At 34.9% G+C, this 15,083-nt stretch overlaps 1 protein-coding gene across 1 annotated transcript; it reads left to right on the top strand.

The window, feature by feature from the left end:
• Nucleotides 1-4,124: 4,124 nt before the first annotated feature.
• LOC101264467 (KH domain-containing protein At1g09660/At1g09670) lies at nucleotides 4,125-14,947 on the top strand. The gene is made up of 8 exons (XM_004230393.5): nucleotides 4,125-4,330; nucleotides 4,414-4,531; nucleotides 5,415-5,500; nucleotides 8,800-8,942; nucleotides 12,343-12,477; nucleotides 12,567-12,683; nucleotides 14,201-14,344; nucleotides 14,442-14,947. The coding sequence occupies exons 2-8, from the start codon at nucleotides 4,428-4,430 to the stop codon at nucleotides 14,598-14,600; spliced, it is 888 nt and encodes a 295-aa protein (XP_004230441.1). The 5' UTR covers nucleotides 4,125-4,330; nucleotides 4,414-4,427; the 3' UTR covers nucleotides 14,601-14,947.
• The last annotated feature ends 136 nt before the right edge of the window (nucleotides 14,948-15,083 follow it).

Raw genomic sequence — 15,083 nt, 5'->3', positions numbered from 1 at the left:
GATTTACTGAAACTGAATAAAATTATTCTATAGTAAATATTATATCTAAATATATAATTAATAATATATATATATATCAATACAATATTGGTTGATAATAAAAAAATAATTAAAATCAATAAATTAAAAATAGACCAAAAATGCCTAAAGTAAAAAAAAATAATCGTCTTACTCATGAACTTTATATTAATTCAAAAAAGCCAATTCAACCTTATTAATTAAGCATTGGTAAAAATAATAATAATTTTGCCATTATGTACAAGTGAATTATTTGTATGTTCTTTATCAAGTTCAACAATTATTCATGTTAGTTGACATGCAATTTTAAATATGTATAATAAATATATAAGCAATAGTCATTTTTAATTGTGTGTGTATAAATAAATTTGATATATTGACATTTCTTATAAATATAAAATAAAGTGTAAATGCAATAATGAAAAAAAAATAAACATTATGATGAGGGTATTTTTATTATTATTTACTTTTATATGTGACGATGGTTCATGTTAATGGTAGAAAAATATCAAAAAATAAATTATAAAAAAATAAAAAAAATTGATGAATTTTAACTACAAATAAGACATACATGCGTCTTATAAGTATGGACATATATGTGCAATTAACTCAAATTTCTTACTTTCTCATAAATAATTCAAGTTATTTGGAGCTTTTATAATATTTTTATGAATATAGTTCATTTAGCTGAATTGTTGTATAACCAATACAATTTTGTATTATCAAAAGAAAATTTTAATTATTGGAGACTTAATAAAAAGATTTTGTCAAACAGACATAATTATCATATTTAAAATTACTGAACACATTAACGAATATGATTCAACACATCAACAATATTATACATTATTTTTTCTTATTATATAAATACAATTTTAAGATATACTGCACATAGATTTTTCTTGTTTCTTTTGAAGTGCATAAATTTACTTTTTATGTAGGAGTCATGGGTCATCTATTTGGGTCGAGTCATACGGTGAATTTTTTTTTAAAAAAAGTTGTTCTTACAAAAATATATATATAATTGCTTTTTTGTTTTATTTTTTGTTGCATGATTTCTATTACAAAATTCTTTTTGATAGCTATAAATAAAATACACTTTTAATGGATGTATAAAAGATATTTCAATGATATTAAGAAGAAGAAGAAAAAAAAAAGGTTAATTGTTAGAAGAATAAAAAAATTTAAATTGGGTAAGATTAGAAACATGTGTCCATTCAGTCAATACGTAAATGCAAACAAATCAAACCAAACTATTTTAAAATAACTTTTTTTTTTAGAAAAGTTTCTTAAAAAAAAAAAGATAATTTGTGTTTGACTAATTTATTTGAAATTTGTATTTGTGTTTGATTAATTTTTTTTAAAAATATTTTTAACAGTCAAATTATAAAAAAAAAGACAACTAAAATGCACTAATATTATAAAAAAATTAATATTTTTTAAAAATTAAATTTTACATGGGTGGTTTTTTTTCTAATCTTGTAAAATGTTGTTGTTATCTTTTTTTTAGTTCTACAAAATAATACGTAAAATAATATATAAAAATAAATAAATTTTTAAATGAAATTCAACAAAACTTATGAAATATGCTAATTAATTAAGAAGAATATATTGATAAATATGTACATATGAAAAAGAATATCTTAATTTTAAGAAAAAAAAAACTTTTAGTTTCTTTTCGACAACAGAAAATGCTTTTGCTTCCATTTAAAGATGTTTTTACCGATTTGTCAATACTTATTTTTTTGGAAAACTTTCACATAGTGAGACTGGGGGAGAGAGGCGACAGAGAGGGAAAAAAAGTGGGAAAAAGGTGAATTTTATATACAGATTGGTTAGATAATTGTATATTATACATATGTATTTGTACATATAGAAAGAGAGATTAGGAGAGGGAGGAGAGAGGCGAGCGACAATGGGAGAGGGGGAGAGAGGCGAGCGATATCGAGAGAGGGGGGAGAGAGGCGAGCGAGAGAGGGCAGAGAATGGGAGAGAGGTGAATTGTATATATATAATTGTATATAGCTGTATATTATACATATACATTTGTATAAATGGCAAGCGAGATTGGGAGAGGGAGGAGAGAGGCGAGCAAGATTGAGAGAGAGAGGAGAGAGTCGAGCAGGAGAGGGAAGAGAGGTGAATTGTATATGTATATAGGTTAAAAAATTGTATATTATACATATTTAATTGTATATCCTGACGAATTATACATTACAAACATAACTAATTATACAAACTCGAAGTCAACCCACGTAATTAATGTATAATGTTAGTCGCGAGTGGTAATTATAGCAAACTATAGCTATAATGAGTAATTAAATAGTATAAATTTACATAGCCTTATAATTTTTCCTTTTTTTTAACAATTTTTTTTAAATTACTATAAATATATTTATCATTTATTCTAAATTCAAAAAGAACATCATTGTAAGTGATACTCGACAGCAAAGAAGAAAATGACATAAAGGGATTAAGGTGGGAATAAATTCGATTTATTGTTTTTCTTCTTCTAATTATGTGTTTTTTTGTCACAAAACTTGTTAGAAAAGAATAAAAAAATAGACAACTTAAGATCCACAAAAAGTTTTTTTTTTTTGGTTTAAACAGTGAAAAGGAAAATAAGAAATAACGTATTTTAGTTAAAAATCTGTTACACGTGTCCTTTTTTTATACCAAAAAAATACTAATTCATTTAATACCCTGGTGCACAGAAGTTTTTCTATTTGTGGGAATTTTCTTTATACATAATATATAATCAAAGAAATATTTATACGTATTTGATAAAATTATTTTCAATTAAAGAATTGAATTCTTGCTATTAGTATAATTTATTATAAAGCTCTTTAAATTATTCGTTACTCGTTATTTCTCAGAGTCTTGGGACTCTTCAATCATCAGAAAGTAGCAGTTCTCTATCCTTTCCAATGGAAATGTCTCGCTATAGTGAGATATTATCAGCTTTGGATCGAATATTAGAAAAGAAAACTTCACAGATTCGATCAAGTTGCTATAAAATGTCAATAACAAATTTTTACTTAATCAGTGAAGGATAAAGGGAAACAAAACTTAATGACTTCGATAACGATCGGTGGAGATTTCCGCACGGCATCAAACTAAATTTCAAAAATATTGGTTCAATTCAATTAAAAAATATATATATTTTTGCACAATGACCAAATCAATGATACTTTTCTCGAACTAATAAAAAAAAGTCCTTTTTCTAATTTAGATAGAGACACTATGTGAATGGAGGAAAACTATGTATGGGTGCAATCCTCTAGAGAGTTTCAATAGGTTAAAAAATTTATATCGCTAATTTTTTTCTATTGCAATTTTTTAACGAATAATTTTCTAGTGTAATTAGCTCAAAGAAAGATGGATTTCAAGAGATAGAATTATTCGGTCATGCAATACTTATTGAATACAAAGAAGAAAATGCATTTCGACCCAGTCGTAGTTCTCAATCATTTCGTGGCACCGAGCGTAGCTGAACCATCTACAATGGGGGGAGCTAATGCACAGGGAAGAAGCTTAGATAAAAGAATACGAAGTGAAAAACCCGCAATACGAGAGCAAAAACCTTCTGTGTGTAAGAAGAAAAGCTTAATCGAGTTAGATAGGATGTAGATCGAGCGCAATAAGTTACAGGAGTGATTATTTCGCTTTGGAAGGAACACCTATCAACCACCAACAAGGAGTCGCTTTGATTACGCAGTTTAGATTCTTACTTATTTGGAAACTAGATTTGCTGCCCCTACAGACTCTTCTTTCGAAGAATCTGATTCGCTAACATTGGTATACTGAATTTGCGGCATGGCATAGAATAAAACATCAATGGGTCTTCCTTGCCAACCTTCGCTTCTAGAAGGAAGTAAGTAGAAGCTGACCCTCAAGCTGAGAAAAGGCGGAGAATTTTGGAATTCAAGAAAAGAAAGGCATTGCCCAATACATTTATTCTATACAATAGGAAATCCTAGGAATGTGCTGTAGTTAAACATTTCGGTCAAGTTCATTAGTTTCAAATTAATTTAAATGTATCATTAATTAAATGCTTACTATTAATTGGATATTATAAATTTTTTATGTATAGATAAAAAGAACAAATATATGTGATGGTGAAAAAAGGTCTTACTCCATTGGCACACCCTTTTGTGAGTAGCAGCCATTAGTATTTATAGGGAGTTTTCCCACTGAGCAGTCCCTTTCTTCCCCCCACAACAACAACTCAAGGTCCAATAAGGGGGGAAGCAGACTGAAGTCTCTCTTCCCCACCTTCCCCTTTTTGCCTTGCAATCAACAGCTGTTCACAGTAAGACCCCCTTTTGTATCTTTGTATGTATGTATCGCAGACATTATCAAAAGTTTGTTTCTTGACTAAAGATTTTATTGTAGAATTGGTTTCTTAGATGAATTTGGAGAATAGAATACCCCCTGGGAGTTACTTCCAGTACTCTCCAACTGGAATCCATGGTCCACTTCATAGGTCATCTTCTCTTACAGATCGTGAAAGGTTAAATCTTGATTCTTGTTTGAGTAATTATATTATTGTTTTCAATCAGCTTTCGTTAGTTACTGCTTTCTTGGAATGTTGGGTCTGGATCTGTTTTGTTGGGTTTTGTGGTTTCTTGGTTGTCTTCTTCTGTTAATTGTCTCTATAGGCATCTTGAGTCAATAAAACCTTGATAATATCGTCTATATGATTGTTGGATATTGGTTTCTAAGTTGTTCTTACATGTGGTGACACTTTAGGATCCTTTTCTGTGGTACAAGATCCAAGATTTCAAGGCACCCACAATTATTTTAATAATTGGTTCAAATTTTATGTGAATATATAGTTGTAATTTACTTAAAGACGAAAGCAGTGGTTGTGCCTGCATCTACTATCTTCAACACGCATCAGGGCTTAACCAGGTGGATCCAAATATATTACTGTGCCACTTTCCCTATACTCTATTAGACTCTAGGCTTGGTTGATCACTTGACTCAGGTTCCTTTTGCTGTTGAATCAAGGTTTTCTTGGTTGTGTCATGAAAATCGGGTTGAGTAGTTGAGTTTTCTCAATTGAATAGGATATTCTGATTATAACTACTCTTTATTTGATTTAAGTTTATTCAAGTTCTCGTTTACCAAGGAAAATTTCTCGGTGTTTAGCCGATTTTCTCAGTAACCTCATGTACAAGGTCAATAATGTTTGTCATAAGACTGTTCTATGTTTAACCACGAGTTAAGTCCATATTTGCTGCCTGATTAGCATCTACATTGGACTCTAGTTCAAGCGGTCAATTTTTATAAATAACTGAAATAGAGTATACCCTATTACCATTACTTTCTTTGTCAACTCTAGATACATCTCTCCTTATTAATATGTGATTTGGCTGGTTGCGAAATGACAGATATTTGGCAGAGTTATTGGGGGAGAGGCAAAAATTGGGGCCATTCATGCAGATACTTCCTATATGCAATAGACTTCTAAACCAAGGTAGTAAATTGTAACCATGAGAACTTTTTATAATAGTTCTGGGTATCTCTATGTTGGAGCAGAAGATTCTTTCTTCTGTTGAAAGCTTTTTAAATGTTTTATCCCAACAAACTGTTTAATTGTTTGATGACGATAGCCTGATTGGTTAATTTAAAATAAAAGATGTAAATGATTGCATAGTTCAAACACCAGTCGTGGGCGGGCTTGGGCTTATCCTGTGTACGAAGTGCTTCTGGCTGGTGCAGGTGAGTGGGCGATTGGGCATATACTGTTCGCAATATTCCCATAGCGTTTCTGCAAAGAGATAGTTTCCACCTTTGAACATATATCTACAAGTTACGGGAGGAGAATACCGTTGCGCCAAAGCTTGCTCTCATAGTCAGAACACTCTTGGAAAATTTGACGTGTTGCTACACAAGATTCCAAGTGAGTAGAGGGTCTTAAGAGTTATTATTTCTTTTTTCCGTAACACCACATCCCGACCAACCAGCATGAAGAAGAAATATATATAACCCCAAAAAGTTTAAGTAAGAGTCTCTTTATACCTTTCTTCAGCCTCACATAGATATAAGTTTAACTTCCATCAATTGCATGTTCGGCTGCTACACATCATATTCAATGTTCCTTTTTTGTACACACGTGCTTGACAGCCCACGTGTAGAAGGATTTGCTTTCGAAGCATATTAAGGTTTAATAATATAACGACATAGATTGCATTCTTTCGTGCTTTTTGATCTCCCAAATGTAAAGAACAAATAATTCAAGTACTTTGGAGTTGAATAATTTGATGAAAAAGATGGAAACATTTGTTGTTTCTGCAATGGTTTTTTTTGGTCAACAACCAATAATTACAAAATAAATGGCGAAGAAAGTTCTCCTGATATGCCTAAATTGTTGACCTTAATGGTAGAATTATTAATAGATGTCAGTGTTTTGGGAAGCGAGAAGCGGAAAAAAGCGACGAGGGCTTGCTTCACAGAAGTGAGAAGCGTGAAGCGAAACGCGCACTTTTTTAAAAAAAAGCAACATTTAGTATGAAAATAAAAAAATATTAAATAACTAAATAAAGGTAATATAGTCTTAGATTGAAAGAAATTACATAGGCAAAAATACTCATAAGTCATAACATATAAAGCAAAAAAATCAAAAACATAACTAAATCACAAAGATTCAAACTCCTATTCTTCAACAAGGCTGCTAGACTAATCACAAAATTAAAAACAACAACAAAAGAATTGAAAAAAAAACACAAAAGAGGCAGCAGTTAGTAATTAGAAACAGAGCAGGCAACAGAGATGAAGAAAAGAAGAGAAGAAGAAAAAACTAGAGTAGTCGAAACTCAGAGAGATGAAGAGATGAAGCACAGGCGAAGATTGTATATTTTAGGAGATAAGAAACTCATAGAGATGAACTAATAAACATTAGCTAAAAAAGAGATGAACAAAAAGTTACCTGCAGTCGCGGTCGAGGTTGAAGAGAGAGGCAGCCTCAGTCGAGATCGTCAGGAGAGAAAGAAGGGAAAGAAGTATTGTGAAAGAAGAGAGGTTGAAGAGAGAGGCAGCCTCAGTCGAGATCGTCAGGAGAGAAAGAAGGGAAAGAAGTATTGTGAAAGAAGAGCCGCGAGGAGAGAAAGAAGGGAAAGAGTCGTGAAAGAAGAGTCGTGAGGAGAGAGAAGGTTATATTTCAGATTATTTTTTTAAAAAAAAAACCTATTTTTTTTAAAACCCTAATTGTCGCTTTTTTTTTTTTTTTTATAAAAAGCACGCTTTATTGCGCTTTTGCCTTAGGGTCGCTTCTCGCTTCTTCATCTGAAGCGAGAGCTTTTTTCAGATCGCCTCGCCTCAAGATAAAAAAGCGCACAAGGGCCGCCTCGCTTTGAAGCGCACTTTAAGCTCGCTTTTCACAACACTGGTAGATGTTATTTTGTTAAGTTTAGGATCTTTCATTGTCTTGATCAGACTGTCTTATGCAACTACTCTGATGTGTTTTCTTTAAAATGTTTAAATATCAGCAAACGTAAGACTGACCCACGGATTTATTTTGTGGTCTAAATACATGAGTTTTCTCCTCAAGTTAAAGGCAAATCACTTGAGCTTTCTTTTTGCTGGATGTCCGTTATCTTACCCTGTTGCACATGATGCCTTATTGGATGTCCAATCATTCTGACTGCATCATAGCCAGAAATCAGTCATTAATGGAAAATTTTTAGCGTCATGATTCTTTAGTGATAAAATGAAGGCGATAAAGTGCAAGTTGGAGGTTTTGTAAGCCTATGATTGGGCCATGGGGGTGGAATCTTAATAGGCTAGGAATGATTTACTTATCAAGAGGGAAAAAAAAACCAAGGACTGATTTGTATTAATTTGGGGTTTTTGATTTGTATTGAAACAAAACTAATAAGCTTGATTTATTGGTGCTACAAATAATGCTTTACAAAGAGGAAGAAGATTGAGACATAAATAAAGAATATATTGTTCTGGGAGTCCTTTGTAATCTCCAGGTACACTGCTTTAAGTTAAATATTTATTAATATCATGCACTAAATTAGCTAGAAAAGCTTAACCAAGGAGAGTGTCCAAATATATTGGATTCAAAGAATCCGTCAATTTTTTGCTACTTTTCTTTTTTCCTATTGTCTAGAGGTTTAAAGGGCAACTTTTTTTGGTTGACTTCTGACATCGGGAGGATTCTAAAATCTAAACTAAGATGTGAACACTAATATCTAATTAACTAAAGAATCAGTAAGTGGAATAGGAAAGAATTATTTACCAAATGCTAAGTTGCCAAACAGAAGTCTCTAAGTAGCTTTCCTGGATGCAACATTAATAAGTGTAAATTCAAATCTACAAATCATAGAATTTGATTGAAAGCCTGACCTGGACAAGTGTCTGATTTCCACTTTCTTCCACTTTTCTTCAGCATCATTATATAGTCCTGGAATAATGGACTTTTTGCATCAATACAAAGTTTGATGTTGAGTTTGACCCTGTAGCTTAATATTTTGCTCTCTAAGTTGTGTGTTTGACAGTGGATGAAGCTAGGGATTGGGACAGTAGTTCTAAGGAAAATGATTCATTTGTGTTCTCTATGCATGCTATTTTTCAAACTTCAAATATGGTATTACTATATGTTCAAAAGGGATGAAGGTGAATTTGGTTAAAAATGAAGCTAAAATGATGTCTATGGATATCTTGGTAAATCCACTACTGACGATCTTCGCTGAAATCTTGTGAAAGGTAAATTGAGGGAAGCATCCAATTAAGTGACTGAATAAGGTTTTGGATTTCTTACTTCTGCAGAAATCATGCGAACAACAGCTTTGTTGTCAAATCAGTTCGTGGATCAGGAGAGGATGGGACAAGAGAGTCCACATAGATCAGTCAGTCAACATATGAATGGAGGTCAGATAAATAAGGGGGCATGGAGTGCAATGCAAACTGAGGTATGATAAGCTTCTATACTTAATGGAGGTTACCTTAGGTATGTATGGCTGTTATGGGTCATACTTTGGAATGTAATTATGGCACGACCGTTGTGCGTAATGTGGTCATACTCTTCCAGACTTGTTCTTATCACGTAATGAGTATGCTAGAGTCATTAGTATAACATTGTTGATTTCAGTTAATTGATTTTTCCTGATTCTCAAACTATCTAAGTAGCAAAGTAGTACAGAAGTCTTACAGTGTTAGACAACAAGCCCCAAGCTCTGATGGAAAAATAATCAAAATACATCAAGAGATCTGCATTACCTATCTAACATAGCCTATGGATAATTGTTGAGTAAGCCAGCCTACTATTCAACCTAAGGAATAGAGAGCCCCTGGAAAGGATTGCTTGAACAGCCATCCTCACTTACACATCACGTCTTCTTCTCTTCTGGGGAAATGACGCCATGTTTCTCTCCTGCAGCACCAATTATAGACGGCATGCTAAATCCTGATCTGTATAGGATAGCTTGCACTGACTTGCCACTAGCATGTCTAAAGCCCACGTCACTTCTTCATGCCACTCCAGAGATACCCTTAGAATCCCAGCCATGAGAGCAGCCTATCCCAAACGGCAGCTGCGTACTGGCACTTGAAGAACAAACTGTCCAGGCTCTCATCAGTGTTGGTGCAAAGAAGGCAGGAAATAGCAGGTAGAATACTCCATTTGGCTAACCTATATCTAGGTAAAAGTGTTCCCCAAAAAGCCATCTTGGTACCCTAACTTAATCCCCTTCACTAGTGTAGTGTCCCCCCTCAGCTTATAATGGGCAGTTTGTGTGCTGATTTTAGTCATAGCAACAACATCCTGCTCCTCATAGCCAGCTGCTTCCAGAGTTCTTTTGGCATTGAGGATCTTTTTGATCATCCATGAGGCTTGCTTATCATGCACATGCCATGTACTGTGTCACCTATAATGAAGTAGGTATGGACCCATTGGATCCATAACCTGCCTTTTTCAAACACAGATTCCAGGAAGTGCTTACAAATGGTAGCTCTATTCCATACAATCATGTCTAAGAAACCAAGACCACCCACTGTCTTTGGGGATACATAACTTTTCCGAAGCAATCAAAGCCTTTTTGCGGTCTCAGCAACCCCAGCCCACAGGAATCCTTACACAAGGACTCTGCTACGTGGATCATTTTCTTCGGCAGAATAAAAACTTGTGACCAAGGGTTTTGGACAGACAACAAGACAGATTTGATTAATTGTAACCTACCAGCATATGATAGGAATCTAGAGGCCAAGGCTTAGTCTTGTCTATCATCTTATCTATAAGGGGCTTTACTGAGTCAATGAGGTTTTCTTTTAGGTGAGGCCATGAGGAGTATACTTTGGTACTTGAAAGGAAGAGCACCTTTGTGAATCCCAGAAGCTGTAGTATAGCTGCTTGGTCAGCCACATTAACACCTCCAAAATAAATGCTCTCTTCTCAGTCCACAAGACCAGAAGCACTAGAGAAGGCATTAAAAATGTCACATAGAGACAGACTTAAGGTCAACCCTGCAAAAAAGCAACAAGTCATCTGCAAACCCAAGGTGAGTAATGCACAATTTCTCACACTAGGGATGAAAATTAAAACCAGGTTGCTTCTTCAAGGTTTTGAGTTGCCTATTCAAGTATTCCATGGGTAGTACAAAAAGGAATTGGGACAAGGGGTCTCCTTGCCTTAGACCCTTCTTGGCACGGGAAGGGGTGCCATTAATGAGTGTAAATTGTGAAACTGTGTGACACAGGTCATAATCCAGCTTATGGAACTGTGTGGGAAAGCTCAAACCCTTGAGAACCTGTTGTGGGGAGGTCCTGTCAATGGATTCATAAGCTTTCTTCATGCCAAGCTTTAGCATACACCTAGGTGAGATCTTTTTCCTCCCTTACTATTTAATGAGCTCATGGCTCATAATAATGTTATCAGTAATTACGCTACCACTCTACCAGGGATAAATTGCATCCACCAATCTATCCATCACCTTCTGCATCCTGTGGGTCAGTATTTTTGAGATAAGTTTGTATAAGATATTACAACATGATAATGGCCTGTACTCGGTGATCTTAGTTGGGTTATGCGCCTTGGGAATCAGTGTTACTGTTCCCAAGACTGCATCAGTGACCTCCTCTCGAATACCCCCCCCCCCCCTCTTCCTTTTTGAAAGCATTGTAGCCATCACAACCAGGAGCTTTTGAGACCTCATCCCTTGTTTGGACAAAACGATTCCCACAGCTTCATTGGTCTTTTGCTGGCTTGGCAAAATCTAAACTGCACTAGCCGAAGCTATCTTTCTTGAGCTTGCCGAGCTACTAGGTCCACCCACCTTAACAGGCATATTAGATAAAATGCTTCTGTATGTAGATGCACGTCAGGGGGATTCACTTTCTTAAGCTCAGGAAATATTGTGCTCAATTTGTTGTTTCAATTATCTATTTGGCTTGAGCGGTAGAATACTATGCTTGTTCGCAAACGTTAGAAACAAATGTAAGTACAGCAGGTGGATTTTTCATGCATCATTATCGATAGTAGTAGCTTTGTGGAGGATAATATTGCCAACTCTGTGCGGAGTTTCAGCAATCAAATTTACTGTTTGACCTGTGTTTTTATCCTTATATGCCATCCAATAAAATTCTCAGATGTTTTTATGGACTTCTTGCTCTTCCTAGAAATGTAATCTATCCCAGTGTTATCAAAGGCGCGCTTAAGCCCTAAAGCAAGTCTCAAAATGTGTTGAGCGCTTCGCCTCACTTTATGTGCTCTTTAGTGTCGTCATCAAGGTTCTAAGGCCAGTGAGCCTCTAATGAAGAATTTGAGGTTAAATAATTGATATTTTACTTTATCATAATTTTTTTTTTCAATTTCTTTGGTCATATATATGTCATATATGTTTATAGTTATTAGTGTTGGACTAAACATATATATTTTATTCTTTTCTCCCTTTGCGCCTTTTTTTGTTAAAGCCCATGCTTTATCTGCGCTTAAAGCACCCATACCTTGGAGCTTTTTTGCGCTTTTCGCCTTTGATAACACCGAATTCTATCCTTGCCACATGGTTTACTTTAATGAAAACATAACCCCCGTTTTTTTTCCTTACACTTGTTGCTTCCTTGTCAAAGCACAAAACATAACCTAGTAAGCCATAAATAGAAAGAAAAAAAAAGCTTAGCACTTTTTGTGGTGTTAGCCTTAGTCAGGTATTATAGGAGTTGTTACTCCTATTCCGCATTACAGATATTGTATGTAGGTTTTGATAATATATTCGCTGAGTCCATCTTAATAGTTAATACCTTGAAGGAGTTTGAATAACTGCTTGCAGACATTGCTACTGGATGATTTACCACTTGATGTTTTTTTACTTACTACAGGAAAATAGACTTCTCCAGAAAATAGCACCATTTCAACCTTCACCTCTGGATTGGCATGTTGTGCCGGGAACTGCAACCACTCCTGTTGTGAAGAGAGTCATAAGACTGGATGTTCCTGTGGAGAATTTCCCAAATGTATGTGAACGTTATTAGGGTGGTGTTTCATGTTGCTCTTTTTCTTTCTAAATTTTGGAACAGATCTTGACCAAATAAAAAACATGCAGTATAATTTTGTCGGTCGAATTTTGGGACCACGTGGGAATTCCCTAAAGAGGGTTGAAGCCATTACAGAGTGCAGAGTCTACATCAGAGGACAAGGTTCAGTCAAGGACTCGATCAAGGTAAGCCCTTTTTTTCTTCTCACTCAATATTTGTTGTAAGAGCAAAGCTTGAATAAACTTAAGATCTACTATGGCTTGCTTCATGAGGGCATAGTATGCCTCTATAAGAGAAGTGTTCTCTGTCACACACGCACATACATCCTTTGCTTTTGTCTGAAAATGACTGCTCTGAAGTGCTTTGTCAAAACTATGCTTAATACTCGTAGTGGATTTTTTGAGTCTCGGACAAACTGACCTGGTACATCTGTTGGTGGAGGTAGCAAGTAGCTAAAAGATTAATTGAGATTCACACAAGCTGGCCTAGGAACCATTGTTATACAAGCAAAAAACAGTAAAAACATATCCAATTTAGTGGTCTAAATTAGTTGTTGTGGATGTTATATTTTGACTTCAAATTTATGAGCAAGGGTTGCAACTGATGCCACATTCATCTCTTTATCTTTTCTAGAGCCATTATCTGATGATGGGTTTGCATCCATCTTTCCAAACGACTAGCTGATAAAATCTTTATGGGTGGAATGTGTATTGTTCAGTCTCCCTGTCTTAAAATCATTCTACTCTACTGGTGTGAAGTTTAGTGCCTGAAATGTGCAATTGATTATTTAGATAAGTGCTGAAAATATCAAATGCCATAGTCATCTCTCTTCTGTTTTTATCTGAAGAGGTGGTCAACCTTGACCAATCAAATTCTGCTAACAATTACAAGAGGCTAATTGCTAAGCTGCAGAGAAAAGCAAGCAGTAACATAAATAAAAAATTTATGCACCCATAGGTGTAGCTTGGTGGTCAATGAAACTGGAGTGGACCATGGGAGACCAGGGTTCAAATTCCAGCTGAGGCAAACAGTACTAGGTGATTTCTGTCCCATCTATCAAGTGTTGGTGGATAGAGTCACATAGTACTTGTGTTGTTAGGAGGTACTAAGTATCCTGTGGGTAAGTCTAGGTGCACATAAGTTGGGCCAGACTTTAGGGGGTTGTCTAACAGGTACGAGGGTCAGTTGAGGTGTCAAAATGAAGTAATGCCAACTTTAGGGGGTTGTCATGTATTTGTCTGCCTGGTAGATGAAATTGACTTCAAATATGGCATTCTCATGTTGCTATAGCAGACATGGCTTGAATCTATAATATTCAAGTGAACTCCATGTGTTGATTGAAACTAAAGCCTGATACATGCCATCTTTGGTCTTCTTTTCACTCGTAAATAAATTTCAGGGAGGCAATTTTTTATGTGCCTCATAGTTCTCTGCTAGCCAACCATGTGCTTTCTGTAGCGTTTAAGCCTAACCAAGGAAGTACTGTTGCTTTTTATCAGTTGCAGAAATTCTGGCTGAAAGATATCTTCTCCATATGTCTATGAAGAGTTCCATTGTTTTTTTTCCTTGTATGATCAAACCACCTAGCAGACATCATTCTCATTTTTAGAAAGAATAATTGTTTTAATGTCCTGAATCATTTTATTGTTTAAATTATAAGTTAGTTTTAAATTGCTTTTTGCATTTTTCCCCCCTCCTGTAGGAAGAGAAATTGAAAGATAAACCTGGGTATGAGCATCTCAAAGAGCCACTACATCTCCTGGTGGAGGCTGAATTTCCGGAAGACATCATTGACGCGCGCATTGATCATGCAGTGTCGATCCTAGAGAACTTGTTAAAGCCTGTGGTACGAGTTAAAAGGATATAGCTGCGATTTGCCATCATTTGCTTCCATCTTTTATCTAGCCCTTTGACTCTTTTCTCCCTCGTTTTTCCTGTATCAGGATGAATCTGTGGATGTTTATAAGAAGCAACAACTAAGAGAATTGGCCATGCTAAATGGCACACTAAGGGAAGAAAGCCCAAGCATGAGTCCGCGAATGAGCCCTAGCATGTCTCCATTTAGTAATACAGGAATGAAACGAGCAAAGACGGGAAGATGACAAGTAATTGCTGAAATGCTGTTTGTCTAGTGATCGACACAGATGATAGCTTATCTGCGCGATTAGGAAGACTTCCCAAGTTTGCTTCTGGTACAGAATGCAGGAATCTTCAAACAGATTCTTTAGATATAGGCGTAATGTTTTTTTTCCCTTTTTCTGTAACCATCTCTCCTAGAGGTATTGACCTTTAGTCTTAATCTAGGTTTAGTGGTCAATGTGATAAATCAATCAGAATAATCTGTTTCTTATTCGAAACTTGTGAGATTCATGTATTATTTTAATTATTGCAGGTCAAACTGCATCAACTTCTGAATAAATATATTGAGAAGAACAGAAGTTTGACAAGATATGCTGAATATTTTGCTTTAAATTATACCAATACTTCAGTTCCTTGCTTTAGGGTCACTGATGTTAGTTCTAACTCTAACCTGAAGTCTTGTTTGTTCAATGGCTTGTCATTTCATGTTGTGAAAAATAGTAAAA

Source organism: Solanum lycopersicum, chromosome 1 (genome assembly GCF_036512215.1).
Source record: "Solanum lycopersicum chromosome 1, SLM_r2.1".
Classification (NCBI taxonomy): domain Eukaryota; kingdom Viridiplantae; phylum Streptophyta; class Magnoliopsida; order Solanales; family Solanaceae; genus Solanum; species Solanum lycopersicum.
This window is presented reverse-complemented; position numbering and strand designations above follow the sequence as displayed.

Bases quoted from the DNA above. Each gene is read 5' to 3' on its own strand.
- LOC101264467 (XM_004230393.5), top strand. From the start codon at position 4,428: ATGAATTTGGAGAATAGAATACCCCCTGGGAGTTACTTCCAGTACTCT. The intron at 8,943-12,342 runs GTATGATAAGCT...TACTTACTACAG, and splicing joins GGAGTGCAATGCAAACTGAG to GAAAATAGACTTCTCCAGAA. The intron at 12,684-14,200 runs GTAAGCCCTTTT...CCCCTCCTGTAG, and splicing joins CAGTCAAGGACTCGATCAAG to GAAGAGAAATTGAAAGATAA.